This window comes from Culicoides brevitarsis, chromosome 2 (assembly GCF_036172545.1).
Source record: "Culicoides brevitarsis isolate CSIRO-B50_1 chromosome 2, AGI_CSIRO_Cbre_v1, whole genome shotgun sequence".
Taxonomy (NCBI): domain Eukaryota; kingdom Metazoa; phylum Arthropoda; class Insecta; order Diptera; family Ceratopogonidae; genus Culicoides; species Culicoides brevitarsis.
In genome coordinates, this window is record NC_087086.1 from 30708707 (window position 1) to 30724330 (window position 15624).

Genomic DNA, 15624 nt, shown 5'->3' on the forward strand with positions numbered 1-15624 from the left:
TTTTTTCATGAATTTGATGAATTGTTATTAAATTTATTTGCTATAAAAAAAATGCATCGAATTAGGCCTCAAATTAAATCCTGACCTCATGCAAAAAAAAACAAACAATTTTAATCCTTTTTTCGTCTGTCAAAAAAAAAATATTTTAAAAAATTGCTGTGGCGGCGAAAAAAAATTGTTAATGAAATGTAAACCGTAATCACTTTATTTGAATAATAATAACTTAATTAACTTTTGAATTGATTGCCACAAATGAAAAAAACCAGAAATATTTTTTTTTTTCAATAAAAAAGTGTGAATTGCCGTTATTTCTTTGTTTTTTTCGTTACCTAACAACAAACACGTGACTATTATTTTGCTTTAACAGGTGTTTGTTTTTCCACCTGTTGCGCTTTTTTTTACTTTTTTGCATTCCTTGAGGGGAGTAACCACATCAACAATTACTGCCAGTGTGTTGTGGCTTGGCGCGCTTCCATAGTAACTTGCATCGATTTAATTTTCCTTCGATTTTTCTTCAGTTACACAAGAAACGTTCCTCGTCAAAGACGTTTTCCAAAGAAAAAATTTAACAAAAAAATGGCGACCTCACCCAGAATCCCGCCTGAACTCCCAAACATCATGAAAGATCTCACCAAAGAGATTCTCCGGGAAAATCCCGCGAATATTTACGAATTTGCAGCGCGTTATTTCGAATCGTTGATCCGAAAACGTGACGGACATTTGAATAAAAATTACGAAAGATTTTCGTGTCCGCCGCCCGCAATCACGTCAAAAAGTCTCGAATTGCGTGACGACCGGAAAACTCGCTCGAGTTTGCGACGCGGCAGAAGTCAGGAAATTCGCAGGTCAAAGATGAAAGTTCAAACGTTCGAGCCGAGTTCATCGATTTCGACGGGCAAGAAAAAAATCGATGGACGAAAGTTGTCAGGCAACGACCTTGCGACGACGTCAACAAGCAGCAAAGCGAAGTATAACGAGGCACGACCTACCGCACAGAGCATCGGTAGTGGAAAGGGGCCACGCAAAATAAGTGAAGCCACGACATTCGACCAACTTGACGAAGAATCGGGCGAAAATGATGGAAGATGGTTACTAAATATGGCGGCAATTAAAATTCAGCGATATGTGAAGAGATTCCTGGAACGGAAGCGAAGTAAGTAATTTCGTAAGAAATAATTAAAAATAAATTTCTAATGAATTTTTGATATTTTTTGTAGTGCGTGACGATTCTCATCAACTAAAAGTCTCGGATTCAGGATTTTTGGATGAAAATGCGATGAAAACTGCTCAAAAAATGGTTAAAAATGAAAATTCTGACGTTGTTCAGCTTCCAAGGAACGATTCAACAGCAAAAGATGACTCCTTGTTGACCGTTACTTCATCCAGCATGCATGTCCTAACAGCGGCATTGACACTTCAAAGGGTCGCTCGCGGATATTTGGCACGAAAAAAGTACCGAAAGACCTTGGAAAGTAAATTAACAGAAAAGCAAGCCGTTGTTCTGCAAGAAGATGAGAAATTTGAGGAAGTTGTCGAGTATAATGAGAGTTTTGAGTTCACGGAAGAGCTTCAAAATGCAGCAGTGGCTATTCAAAAGGTGTATCGAGGGTTCCATGTGAGGAAGGAATTGAGAGAAAAGTTCAGTAGTGCAGCGGAGAAGATAATGACGGAGAAAAGTGACAAAAGTGATGATGACAAAGGGAATATTGCGACGATGAATGAAGCGGCGGAGAAGATTCAAGCACTTTTTAAGGGACATAAAGTGAGAAAAGAGCTCGCTGAAAAGGGAAATGATGATACAGAAGCGAATTTGGAAGGAAATGAGGCAAAAAATGTGGAAAAGACGCAAGAAATTGATGAAAAAGATACAAAAGTTAAAGAAAATGACTTAAAAACGGATGAAAATAGCAAAAATGGTGATGATAAAGCAGAAAATGAGAAGAGTTTGACGTCAAATGATGATATTGAACAAACTGAGACAAAAACTGAAGAACCTGAAAAGACAGAAAATGCGATTGAAACTGAAAATGGTCAAAATAACGAAGAAAAATCGAAGCCAGAGCAACTAATTGAGGCTAAAAATGATGAAAACGACTCAAAATCCGAAGTTTTGGAGGATTCCTCAAAGGAAAAAGACAAAAATGACGATGAAAATCTCATTTCAGATGATGTTCAATTAGCAGCAGTTACAATTCAGAAAAATTACAAAGGTTACAAGACACGCAAGGACTTGAAAGGCAAAGAAAATGACGAAACAGAAGATAAAACTAACGAAGAAAATGAAAATTCGGACTTGCCTGAACAGAATATTGAAGCAGAGGCAGCTGCAATTTCGATTCAAAAGCATTACAAGGGATACAAAACTAGAAAAGACTTGAATTTACTTCAAAATGATGAAAAAGAAGAATCTGTTGGAGAAGCAAAGGACAATTCGGATGAAAAATCTTTGGAAAAAGATGAAAACTTGAACAAAAATGGAGATTCTGAAGATCTTGAGAGCACAAAAGAGATCAAAGATGGTGTCGTTGATGAAAAAATAAATGAAAAAGTTGAGAAATCTGATGAAAAAGTTGAAAAAAGTGATGAAAAAGTTCAGAAAACTGATGAAAAAGATAAAATCGAATCAGAAAAAATTGAAAAAGATGTCAAAACTTCGACAAATGATGAAAAAACTAAAAATTCTGAACAAATTTCTCCAGACGAAACGAAGGATGAACTTCAAAAACCCCGAAATGACGCCGAAAATACTGAAAACCGTTCCAATGACACTCCTGAAGAAACTCCGGAACCCCCAACTGCCCCATGTACCCCTCAAATCGAAAATTCAGAACCCACAAAAGAACCTGAAACCTCTACTCAGCCAGAAGAAGAAGAAATTGACATTGACTTAAACGATCCCGAAGTACAAGCAGCTGCCCAAAAAATCCAAGCAAGCTTCCGAGGCAGAAGTTTACGCCCGAAATCCAAATCCGCAACTCCAAAAGAGGACGACGAACCTCCAACAGATGAAACTAAAGAGAAAACTGAAGAAAAAGTTGAAGAAACTCCCAAAGAAGACCAAAAACCTGACGAATCTGAACTTGAAATCGCTGCTTCAAAGATCCAAGCTGGCTTTAGAGGACATAAAACGCGTGAGGAATTGAAACAAAGAAAAATTGAAGACAAAAACCCTGAAGAAATTGGACAAAATAAGACTTTGTCAAAAGGTTCAACGTTCGATTCTGAGAACATTGACGCCCAAAATGCTGCTGTAATGATCCAAAAGAACTTTAAAGGCTACAAAACGCGAAAAGAACTGAAAAATCGTAAAGAATCTTCAGATACATCTTCAAAATCTGAACCTGAACTCGTCGTTCAACACGCAGAAAATCAACAAGTCTCATTTGACTTTGAAAATCCGACAAAGGAACAAATTTCCGCTGCGATGAGGATTCAACGAGTCTATCGAAAGCACCGAATCGAGCAACAACTTCGCGAATTAAAGACTCAACTGAGAACTGTGTCAGTTTTGGACCTTTCTGACCCTCAGGTGGTTCAACAAATGACTTCTGCTGCCATGAGTATCCAAAGATTCTTCCGTTTTCACAAGAAAAAGAAGAGTTCCGAGGCGAATGACGATGAAAAAGCACCAAAAACTGCAGAAGAGAAGATTCATCATCAAGACAGCGACACTCATGTGAGTGAAACATTAATCGCGGCACTTGAAACTGACCCGCATCACTCGAATAAAAGCACTTTTGATGATTCCGATGAAAAAGTCATCGAACTGAATGTGCATCAAGATGCGGAAAAAGTTAATTTTAGCAGCACTCCGAGAAATGACAGCATTGACGAAGGCGTGGATGAACCAGAATTCGAAGTAAAAGTCGTAAATGTGCAAGAAACAGCGGTTGATGATGAAAATTCAACTAAAAATGACGAAAAATCTGATTTTGAGAAAGAAAATCTCTTGGATTCGAGTTCAGATATTTTTCTCAACCAATCAGACGAACAAAAAGATCAAAATAAAACCGACGAGATGAAACTCAAGTCAACAAATGTTGAATTAGTTCCTTCAGTAAATGACGAGGACGAGATGTCAATTGATTCGTTAACCACAGATAGTCGAATTGATCATCAAAATGAGCCGTTGCAAGATAGTTTGGACTCGATTGCATCAAAAGTTTCCGTTACTGAGGTGTCGGATGAGAAAAAATCGATGAAAATTGATGAAAATCAGGAAGAAGTTGATGAACCAGAATTCATACAGAAGAAAGTTGAAGTCAAGGAACCGATTTGTGTGCAAAAGAAAATGTATAAATGTCCTGAAACGCAAGAAAATGAAGAGAAATCAAAGGAAGAAGCAACAATTTTGGAGAAAAATGACGATTCCGAAGTCGAAAAAGAAGTTTTTGAAGCTAAAGTTGACCCTAATGAGCAAATTCTTGAAAAAAGTGTTGATGAAACTGATAAAAGTGAGTCTAAGATGCAAGAAAAAGTTCAAAAAGATCAATTAAAGGTCGAAGAAGAGTCAGTTAGAGATAAAAATGATGAGTCAGAAACTCTTGAAGTTGAAAAAAGTCAAATTGACTCCACAGAAAATGAAAATCCTGATATATTAAAAGACGAAAATGATAAAAATGAACCTCTTGAAGAGGAAAAATCTGAAAAAAGTAACAAATCTACTGATTTAAAGGTTGAAAATATTAAAACAGAAGCTTCTGAAGTTGAAAAATCTACAAAAATTGATTCCGAATCACAAAAAAGTGAAAAATCTGAAGATTCAAAGAATGAAAATATTGAAAAAGAAGTTCCTGAGGTAAAAGATTCAACAAAAGTTGAAGAAGACTCGGCTAAAAATGAAAATTTTAACAGTTCAGAGGCTCAAAATATGGAAAAACAAAATTCTGAAGACAAAAATTCATCAAAAACTGAAGTGAAATCTGCAGAAGGTGATAAATTAACTACTCAAAAAATTGATTCTGAACCATCAACTATTGACAAAAACGTCAAAAAAGATCCTGAAAATGAAGAAACTCAACCAAAAACTACTGAAATCAACGAAAAAGAACTTACAGAGATCAATTTTCCCGAAGTCCCAACTGACGAACCTGGAAAAGAACCCAATGAACCAAAAGAAATTAAACCCGAAGCTGTTGAAAATCCAATTAAAACAAAAGAAGTAACAACCCTTACTCAACCAAGCCCCAAAATTGACGATTCAGAAGTCGCTAAAGTCCTCATGGACCCCGCCATCATCGAAAATGACTCAACTTTGGAGACAATCGACATCAAAACCGAAAATAACGAAAAAACTGACGAAAAACCAAAAGACGAGGAAGAAATCGACATCGACTTGAACGATCCTGAAGTACAAGAAGCAGCAAAAAAGATTCAAGCAAGCTTCAAAGGACGATTTGCAAACAAAAAATCATCAACTAAAAAAACTGACGACGAAGAAAATGACCCAAAAGCCACAGAAATTGATGAAAAACAAGCAGAAACTGTGACAGAAGTTAAAAACGACGAAACTCAACAAGAGAAAAAACCATTCAACTCAAAAATTCCTATCAGCACGAGAGGCGGCAAATCCAAAACTATGTCACAAGACTCATTTTCAACCGAAAACGAGAAGAAATCCGGAAAACTTAAAAAATCAAGTTCAAGTGCTGATGCTAAAAAGGGTTCTGGCAGTCAAAATCTCGAATCACAAAGTTCAATTCCAATTTTAATCGAACGAAAAATACAAAATAATGAAAATTCAGAAGCTGCAACTAAAGAAAAAGTTGAAAATGAACCAAAAACTGATCAAAAAGTCCATTGAAGATGATGAAAAATCAACTTTAGACTCAAAAATTGAAGAAAAAAATCGTGAAATTTCAAATCCTGAAGAAAATGAAACCAATTTTGAACCTGAAACTTCCCTTCAAGACGATTACGAGTCCCTTCCACGCGTCAAAACCCCCGAAATCGAGGACGAAGTCTCAGAAATTGTCAGTTTCGACACTTCCACTCACGACAAAAGCCTCTTAGAGGAAGAATATTACAGCTTAAAAAAGAAAGAACTCCAACTAGACTCTCGTGTTAGTTCAACAGGCAGTTACAGCTCCGGCGTGAATCCAAAATCAACTACAACCACCAATTCCAGTTCCTCCAAAGAAGGTTCCTCATCCAGCACGGAAAACGACAACGTTCCCAATGCCTCGTTCACGACTCGTCGAACCACAACGATGGACAGCGACGAAATCGTTTGGGGCAAAATCGCCGATTCAGATTCTTCCGCTCCAAGTACTGCAACTGATCGGACTGTCATTCACTTGCCGGAAAGTTTAACGCCGGAAACTGAAACAAAAGAAGCTGAAATTCAAGTTTTGGAGGAATATAAGGAGTTGGCACGTCCTACAACGTCTCGCGGGATGCTAAGTAAGGAATTTAACAAGACTTTCAGCACCGAAAGTGACGATGTTGTCGTTGGAACGATCGTTGAAGAGCCCGAAGAGGAGCGAAAACTGAACGAAACTTTCGTAATTCATAAATCGAGTGACGGATCGGAGCTGAATAAGACATTTATCATCGAAAAACGACTCGATACGGGCGCAAAGACGTCAGATAGTGACGTTGTGGTGCTCGGGCATATCAACAAAAATGGCGATCAACTCAAAAAACCGCCAGTTGAAGGTGAGAAGAAGAGTTTTAACGATGATGAAATGCTTGATGAGTTAAAAGCACTTGAAACAACCCCCAGAAGACGTCGCTTGTACACGTCAATGTCTGTAGTTCAGCCGCCAGATGACTCTGACTCGTTCAATCCCTTCCATCATGCCTCGATTTATCAACAGCAGTATCTCGACAAGATCCACGGACAGAGTATGAGTGATACGAATGACACGGCATACGGCAGTGATCGCGATGTTGAAGACGAAGATCAGTTTGATGACTTTTACCCGGGAAATATTCGACAAAAAATGATGGCATCCAGTTTTTCCATCGCCGATTCCGATTATTTTGACCCCAATAAAGCTGTTGAGTCGATTGAGGATCGAATTATAACCGCATTGGAAACCATCACATCGACAGATAGTGAATCGACAACCGCTTCGGCGAGCACAAAAGTCGCCAATAACAACGCCCGACGAATTTTGAACGAATATTCCATCGGAAATGCCGCCATTACGGAATCTTTGGATGAATTCGTTGAACAACACGGAAATATTTCAGACGACATCGAGGACGAAAGTCGAGATCGCATCGCAAATCTCCAAAATAAACTTTCACGTAACACAAAAGGACGTTTTAAGCGAAATGCTTTGACCGAAGATCATCAAATGAGCCTCGATGAAGAAGCGGAATACGAGGCGACGCAAGTTATTCAAATTAATGTCGAGCGAAAATCATCAGAGTCGCCGGAAAAGTCGTCGGAAAGTAGTGCTTCGGAGGAAAGTCGTGGTGCGGCATTTAGAAATAAGAAAATGTCGTATTATAGTTTGAATGTTGATAAGTACGATACTGCAGCGAGACGTTCGTTGTTGCAAAGAGAAAATGCGTTTCAAAAAACATCCACTCCGGAGGAAGATTTGTCAGCGAAATCGGTTTCTACAGGCTCGAATGGGAAGAAAAAGGAGCAAAATTTGGATGAGGAAGATGAAAAAGAGAAAACTGACGTTGAGGATGTTGAAGAAGATGAAACTGTGGATGAGGTTCAAACGGCGATTAATGTTAAAGAAGGGAATGATGAGAAAAATGAGGTAAATTTCAAGTATTTTAATGAAAATCAGGTCGAAAAATCTTTTGACTTAAACTTAAAGCAACTTATGAGACTTAAGTTTAAATAAAAGTCACTTAAGTCTTATTGAAAACTTAATTTTTGTGCTGCAAAAGCTTAAGTCATTAACTTAAGTGACTTAAAATTTAATAAAATTGACTTAAAAGGCTGTTGACTTAAGGTTAAGTTTAAGTCAATTAGCATTTGTTGGCTTTTAAACCAAATTTATAAAAAAATATATTTTTAAAAATTTTTAAAAAAATTTTCTAAGTTAAGTTTTGGCTTAACATTCAACTTAAGTCAAATTAAAATGAATTTTAATTAAGTTACTTTTGACTTAAAAATATTTTTTAGCTCTACTTTAAAATTTACAAACTAAAAAAAAAGTTTTTTCGGCTTTTTAATTTTTTTTTCAAACTTAAGGGTTTAACTTAACCTTTTAAGTCAAAAATTTTTTTCAACGTCACTTTTTGTGTGAACTTAACGGAACTTAAAGATTTTAAGTCAAAAAATTACTTAAAATGGCTTTAAAATTCATAAAATATTTTAAGTTTACGTTCGTTCAGGATAAAAATTCTTAAGTTCATACAAAAAATTTTCCCTTAAGTCCCTTAAGTTAAAGTTTAAATCGCTTAAGTTGCGTTAAGTTTAAATCTTAAGTCATAACAGCCTTAAATTTCACCTAAATTTTTTAAATTTTTTAGGAAAAAAGGAAGAAAATCGTAATCCAACCAATCCCAAAATTCCAAGGAGACAACAAAAAATCATCAGACAGCAAACCAAGCAGCCCCGAATCCGACGACGTTCGTTTCCCCTTGCTGTCAATCATGCGACAACGAACTTTGCCTGTCCAAATCGACACAAGCATCATGCGAATTTTACCAAAGGTGACTTTTCCCCTCCTCATTTTTCGTGACAATATTGACAATTTTACCGTTTTAGCACGTTGTCAAGCGCATCAAAAGTGCAAACAACCCAACCAATGGTTCACCAAAGCCCAAACACGGCAAGAAATAGAAGCAACAAGTTTGTCGAAAAAAAAATTGACGTCAATCAAGCTTTTTGGAAGCACGTTCCATAAATAAAACTAGACATGCACTGAAAAAAAATTTTTTTTATTCCGAATCATGTTTCGTAGTTGTCAATCACCCATTTGAGCCATTTTTCCCATTCCGCTCGCCATTTGCTTTCAGCGTTCTGTCTCTCATTGGCACTTAATGAGCTGTATTCGATGGAATTTTTCACGAGTTTCTCCAGGAAACGCAAGTCGCTGTGGGCGGAACTGATGCCGATGAAGGCAATGTAAAAATCGTGACTTAGAGGAGTTGTTCGCCAAAACGAGGGATCGTCACTGGAAATCACAACGGGATAATTGTCGGCGAATAAAAGAGCTGCTGGGTGATTTCTGAAGTCATCAACGAGTTTGAGGACTTGATTTGAAACGGGATTGACTTCGATGCAAATATTTTCGGTTTTGATGGCTTCCAGAATTTTTGGGTTTTTTGTGATGGCAAATCCGTGTCCGATGCGTTTAGTTCCTATCAAAATAGCGTCGACCTGAAAAAAATTTTATTTATTTTAATTTTTTGTCTCAAGAATTTTTTTTTTGAAATGAAGGGCAAGATAAAAAAAAAGTTTAATTTTTTTTTAATTTTTACATTTTTATGAAAAATTCAAAACATTTAAAGAAAAAAATTTGTCTAAAAAAATCTAAAAGTCAAAAAATTCTGAAAGATAATATTTAATTCGTATTTTTTTTCTAAAAATTTTTTTTTAAAAAATATTTAAAAAAAAAAATTAATAAATTTTAAAAAAATTTAAAAAAAATTTAAAAAAAAATTTTAAAAATTTAAAAAAAATTTTTAAAAATTTAAAAAAATAAAAAAAATATTAAAAATTTTTTTAAAAATTTAAAAAAAAAATATTTTCAAAAAAAAAATTAAAAAAAAAATATTTTAAAAAATTAAAAAAAAAAATATTTTAAAATATTATTTAAAAAAAAATATTTTAAATAAACTTTAGGAGAAGAAAATTTGTGAAAAAAATTAAATCTAAAGAAAAATTATGGAAAAATTATTTCAAAAAAAATTATTCCATTATTCCCTCCTTGGATTTTCGGAAAAGTAAAAAAAAAATTAAAATAAACTTTAGTTTAAAAAAATTTTAATTTTACGAATTTTTATCCTTCTTTTATATTTTGCCTCATAAAATTTTAAACTTTTTGTTTAAAAAAAATTATGAAAAAAAAATTAAAAATTAAACTTACTAAATTTTCATCCGTTGCCATGCCATTCCAATTCGTCTCCCCAGCATGAAAGAAAAATTTAATATCTTGCGGCAGTCTCAGCAATTTATGAGCAAAGTCCTTCAAGGGTCTCCCAGCATCTTCTTGACCCACAAGATCAAATCCAACAACAAAATTTCCAAATTTCAGCCTTAATTCGTTCAAAATCCCGAGATCCTTGTCAAATTGTTCGTCTGTAGCTGCCCGCGGCGGAGCAAAAATGAATTTCGAGTTAATAAACGTCGGATGTTCTCTTTTGAATTTTTCTAAAACTTCAACATAAAGCTCGACAACTTGTTCCGGCGAGTAAATCGTGCCATTTATTGCATAAACAGCCGGAAGTAATCCACGAAATTCGAGATATTGCACGCCATCGTCTAAAAATTCCTGTAACGCTTGATAAAAATATGCCTTCCAAACCTCGTCATAACAAACAATTCCTCCGAGAACACTGAAAATCGACTTGAAACGCCGCCACACGTAATTTATGTCACGATTTTCGATGGAAGAGTCACTTGAATATAAGCTTAAGATGTCATGAAGCTCCTTGTCGAACACTTCTGAACCTTTGGCGAGACGAAGATCAGCCACGCTTTGCCATTCAAGCCCGTTTTCAGCTTGAGGTTTGCTTAAAGCGAACAAAAATTTTGGCAGTTTGTCCGAATTTTCATCCAAATCTCCGAGAATCCACAAATTTTCGCGATATGTGAACTCGATGACCTTCGCAGTGCTTAACAAGGCGGTGTCATGTGCATGCAAAACGCCGCCTTTTGGCATTTTTCGCAGAATTTTAAACAAGGATGAGTTATCAATGCGTTCGAATGACTGAAAAATATGCACAGCTCCTGAAAAATTGCCCGGATTCGAGAATCCGTAGGTCAGTTCTTGACGTTTGAGACGCATTATGATGTCATTGACGCGTTCTTCTTGTGGTGAAAGTGTCAAATCGGCGCCCAAGTAGCGATTTTTTTGCTCCAGGAAGAAATTTTTGCGTAACGTGTCATATTCTAGCGGAGTTGGACGACCTTGAACCTCGATTAAAGTAGGATATCGTGTCGGAAGGAGACTTGTGAAGGACTTTTGTGGCAAAATTATCGTGAAAATCAGGAAGATGAACATTTTTATGACAGCCAATGGTGAGTTTTTAACTGAAAATACAAAAAAAAAAAGAAAAAATTTTAATTTTTATTGCGATTTATGTTCTTTTATAGCTTCCCGAACGAAAGAATGCCACTTTTCAGCCCATTTTTCGAGAGCAACTTTCATTTCTTTGTCATTCATGGCACTAAATCTCAAAGAATTCAAAGCCAACTTCTTCAAAAAGCGTAAATTCGCATTTGCACTCGCAATTCCCATAAAAGCCACATAAAAATCATGACTCAGCGGCGTTGCTTGCCACAACGAGGGGTCATCTGAACTCACAACTACCGGATAATCATCGCTAAAAAGTATCGCCGCCGGATGATTTCTGTGATCTGCCACCAATTTCAGCACTTGATTCGAAATTGGACAAATTTCGATGGCGATTCCACGTTTTTTGACTTCTGCCAGGAGTTTTGGATGCTTAACGATCGCATATCCGTGCCCGATTCGCTTTGTCCCGAGCAAAATTGCATCTACGAGATTCTCGTCGACGTCAATTCCATTCCAGTTGGTCTCGCCAGCGTGAAAGAAGAAATTTGTGTCTGCCGGAAACTTGGAAAGCTCTTCAACGAACGTTTTTAGGGGGAAATTCGTGTCTTCCGGACCAACTAAATCAAATCCCGCAATGAAATTCGGTAATTTTTGCTTCAATTTGACGAAAGTTTCTCTGTAATTTGCAATTTCAGCTGCAGGAACCAGTCTTAGAGGAGCGTAAATGAACTTGGCTCCGATGAACGAGGGATTTGCCTTCAAAAATTCTTGCAGGACTTTGTTATAAGCTTCAGCGATCTCGATTTTGGACAAAAAATTGCCATCCAAGTCATACACAGGCGGTAATAATCCCCGAAATTCTAAATATTGAACGCCATCTTCTTGAAATTCGATTAAAGTTCGCATAAAATACTCTTTCCAGACCTCCACGTAACCAACAAGGCCCTCAATTGCGAAAAATTTGTTCAGAAATTCACGCCACACGACTTGAATATCGGTATATTTCGTATCCGGCGATTGTGTGTACAGCGTAAAAGCTTCTCGTAACCTTCTGATATTGGATTTGTCAAATTTTTGCCATGCTGACCCCTCGCAAGGTTTTTTAATGGCATCAGCTGCCTTGGCAAACCAAAAATTTATCGCTGAACCGTCATTTTTATCGCACATGAATAAATTTTCCCACTCGAGGAACTTCATCAGGCAATCCGTGCTTAACAAAGCTGTGTCATGTGCATGCAAAACTCCTCCTTTGGGCATTTTTCGGATCAACTGAAACACTTTTGAGCTGTTTATTCGGTCCAAAACGTGAAAAAAATGTCGCGCCCCCGTGAAATTGCCTGGAGCTAAAAATCCTTCGTTAATTTCGTGGTCTTTGTACTTCATGAGAATTTTATCAAAATCTTTTTCGTCTTGCGTGAGGGTCAAATCGTGTCCCAAGTAGATGCGATCTTCGGATGTCAAGAGATCCCATCGCGCTTCGACGTATTTTTCGAAGGAAATTCGCGGGTTGGATGACCAGCAAGTACCTCCCAAGGAGATAAAAGTCAAAAATAGACAAAAAGCTCGTCTCATGGTGTCACGGAAAATCGTTAACTGCGACGGCAGATGGAAGGGTTGCTCTTGTATAAGATTTTTATGACACAAAAAAATCAAATTTAACAGAAGACAACTGTTATTTTCGCATTTTTCAGCTGCTGCTACGAGTAATCAGACAAATGAATTGCATCAATATTGCGGTTGTCTTGTTCCTTCTCTCAATTTCTCGACGACTCTCATCCAATTCTCGTGCATTAATTCCACAACAACGTCTCTTAAATGGCTTTTTAAATGCATGAGAGACGACGCAGCAGGCAATGCGATGCACGACAAGGCACAACGTTCGTCATTCATTAATTTAATTCCGATTCAAGTGAATGCCACAGACTGGAATTGCTGCTTTCGCTTACGAATGACTGAATTTTTATTGATTAAAACCACTTTTATTTACATTTCACTCTACTCCTCTGCACTTTCTGTCGTTTCCTTACATTTTCCACCGAACGAACGTGACTCCATTGTTGTTCTCTAATCGTGACAACGAGGAAATGAACAGAAAATAAAGGCAAAAAAATTGAAGCAATTGAGTCGAAAAAATGCTAATCCTTGAAAAATTGTAAATTTTTGCATTTCTTTTTCGATAAACTTAAAATTGTTTCAATTTTTTTGTCTCAAAAATCAGCTTTTAAGCTTAAATTACCTTTTTTCAATGAATTTCTTCGCGTTTTTATTTTATTTTATTCTTTTTCGTGCATCTCAGATGACCGCCCGTTCGTAACTGAGAAAGTTAAGAGCAGAAAAAAATTATTAAACTGTTCATTTTTATTCAGATTAACAACAGAGAATTTGATTTTCGGTAATGCCGTTACACAGCAGATGTTTTTGAAGCACGAGCGAACGAGTGAGAGAGATTTCTTATCAGTGTCTGGTCAGAAAAATTAGGAAAGAAATGTGTCACTGGAGATATCAATTGTAAATATTATGAATGAAAGGGGCGTTTAAGGGGCACGTGTCTGTTTGTTTTTAATGTTTTTGTTTTTTTTTTCGGGTGTTGACTGATAAGGAAATTCAATATTTTGTAAATTTCATTGACTTTTTGATCAGTTATGAAATTTTTTGATTCAATTTTCGGAATTTTTAATTAAAAAGTTTAAAATTTTAACAGTTAAAATTTTGACAAGTGTCAAAAATTTTTAGGAATTTAATTTTTTGGATAATTTTCATAAAAAAATAATTTTATTATAAGTTTACAAAAAATATTTTTAAAAATTCTTTTTTTTATTAATTAATAATTTGTTTTAAAATTTTTTATTAAATAATGAATAAATATTAAATTTAATTTAAATTAAAAAAAAAAGTTGTTCAGAGAAAAAATTATGGGTCCAAATTTTTGGTTGATTAATTAAATAAATTTTTTACTAAAAAAATAAATTTAAAAAAAATTATAAAATAATTATAATTAAAAATAAATAAAATTATTTTTATTTATAAAAAAATTTAAAAAAAATAAAATGAAAAAAATTAAATATTAAAAAATTTAATAAAATAAAATTAATTAAAAATAAATTAAAATAAAATAAAAATTTATAAAATAATTTTATTTATTTTTAATTATTTTATATTTTTTTTAATTTATTTTTTTTTTTTTGTAAAAAATAATAATTTTTTAAAAAATAATTAAATAAAAAATTTAATTTTGGAATTATTGATAACGGTTTATAATTAAAATTAACCAAAAACTTACAAAATTTGCTAAAACATTAAAATCCATTGATTTAATTAAAAACTCCAACATCTATCAAAAAATCCGCATAACAAACTTCAAATTAATCGATCTGTGATGCGATAAAAAAATCATGCACTCTCATGTCCCATCAAAAACCACTTGCGAAATACGTGGACCAGCAATTTTATGGATTTAAATCCCATTTGAAACGATTCTCCAAAATACACAAGTAAACGATGAAAGATTAGAATTTCGCAACGTGATTCAATACTTTTAACTACTCGTTCGCTCAAACTTTTGTTTATTTACTTCTTCTCAACTCTTTATTTTTTTGGTGCGAGTTTTCGGTTCGTTAATTCCTTTTTCTGCTCTTGCCTCGTGCAACGTCCATTCAGTTAAAATAACAGTGAATTGCACTTGGCATGTTCGTTCATTACTTTTTTGCCCTGAAATGCTGGAGATTTGCAAACAATACAACGGAACAATAGTGAAATGTTGTGTTTTAGTAAATAATAAAAATAAAAAAAAATTCATTAAATTATTGTTATGAATAAGTGAAATTGATAAGATTCTATTTTTAGAGGAAGGTAGATAACATTCGAGCAACAGAGTAAAGTGTTGTTTTATTTGTTTGTGGAATAAAAATGTTTTTGTTGATATTTTTATAAAAACAGAAAATATTTAATTAGAAATTGTTGACTCGGGGACTCGTTATCAAGATGGTTTTGTAAAAATGTTTGTTTAGAAGAATTTGTTGCCAAGTGCATTTTGGTTGAAATTCTTATCAAAAAATTTTGGCAAAAAATTTTAAAGAAATGAAACCTAAAACCAACATGAAGTATACCCTACGCATTGAAAAGTGTTCAAATTAATCCCTTAAGAGATTATTTTAATTCCTTTTGAATTTTTTTATAGCTTCAAAAGGGATTAAAATAACCTCTCAAAGGATTAATTTAACCTGTTAATGTATACATTATTCGTTTGAGATGTTAAATAATTTTCTTGAAAGGCAGCAATAGCCTCATAAGGTGTTAAATTAACCTCATAAAGATTTTTTTCTAATATCTAAAAGAGTCCATTTAACCTAATTTAGAGTTCTGAATGATCAGAACAGCTCTGAAAAATTTATACCTTCAAGAGATTAATTTAACCCCTTAAGAGGTTAAAATAATCCTTTGAGAGGTTAAAATAACCCCTTGAGCG

The 15624-nt window shown here is 34.7% G+C and overlaps 3 protein-coding genes across 3 annotated transcripts; 1 reads left to right on the forward strand and 2 right to left on the reverse strand.

Moving 5' to 3' along the window:
- Positions 1-576: 576 nt before the first annotated feature.
- LOC134828933 (titin-like) lies at positions 577-8758 on the forward strand. The gene is made up of 5 exons (XM_063841922.1): positions 577-1153; positions 1218-5693; positions 5872-7724; positions 8446-8628; positions 8684-8758. Exons 1-5 carry the CDS (start codon positions 577-579, stop codon positions 8756-8758), a joined length of 7164 nt encoding a protein of 2387 aa, XP_063697992.1.
- An 85-nt stretch (positions 8759-8843) lies between these two features.
- On the reverse strand, positions 8844-13517 carry LOC134830780 (adenosine deaminase AGSA-like). Its single transcript, XM_063844359.1, has 3 exons — positions 13396-13517; positions 10008-11173; positions 8844-9298 (listed from the first exon to the last, which is right to left on the reverse strand). The coding sequence occupies exons 2-3, from the start codon at positions 11142-11144 to the stop codon at positions 8867-8869; spliced, it is 1569 nt and encodes a 522-aa protein (XP_063700429.1). The 5' UTR covers positions 11145-11173; positions 13396-13517; the 3' UTR covers positions 8844-8866.
- On the reverse strand, positions 11211-12756 carry LOC134828934 (adenosine deaminase 2-like). The gene has a single exon (XM_063841923.1). The coding sequence runs from the start codon at positions 12729-12731 to the stop codon at positions 11211-11213; it is 1521 nt and encodes a 506-aa protein (XP_063697993.1). The 5' UTR covers positions 12732-12756.
- Positions 13518-15624: the final 2107 nt, after the last annotated feature.

Bases quoted from the DNA above. Each gene is read 5' to 3' on its own strand.
- LOC134828933 (XM_063841922.1), top strand. From the start codon at position 577: ATGGCGACCTCACCCAGAATCCCGCCTGAACTCCCAAACATCATGAAA. The intron at 7,725-8,445 runs GTAAATTTCAAG...TAAATTTTTTAG, and splicing joins GGAATGATGAGAAAAATGAG to GAAAAAAGGAAGAAAATCGT. The intron at 8,629-8,683 runs GTGACTTTTCCC...TTACCGTTTTAG, and splicing joins TCATGCGAATTTTACCAAAG to CACGTTGTCAAGCGCATCAA.
- LOC134830780 (XM_063844359.1), bottom strand. From the start codon at position 11,144: ATGTTCATCTTCCTGATTTTCACGATAATTTTGCCACAAAAGTCCTTC. The intron at 9,299-10,007 runs GTAAGTTTAATT...AATTTTTTTCAG, and splicing joins TGGCAACGGATGAAAATTTA to GTCGACGCTATTTTGATAGG.
- LOC134828934 (XM_063841923.1), bottom strand. From the start codon at position 12,731: ATGAGACGAGCTTTTTGTCTATTTTTGACTTTTATCTCCTTGGGAGGT.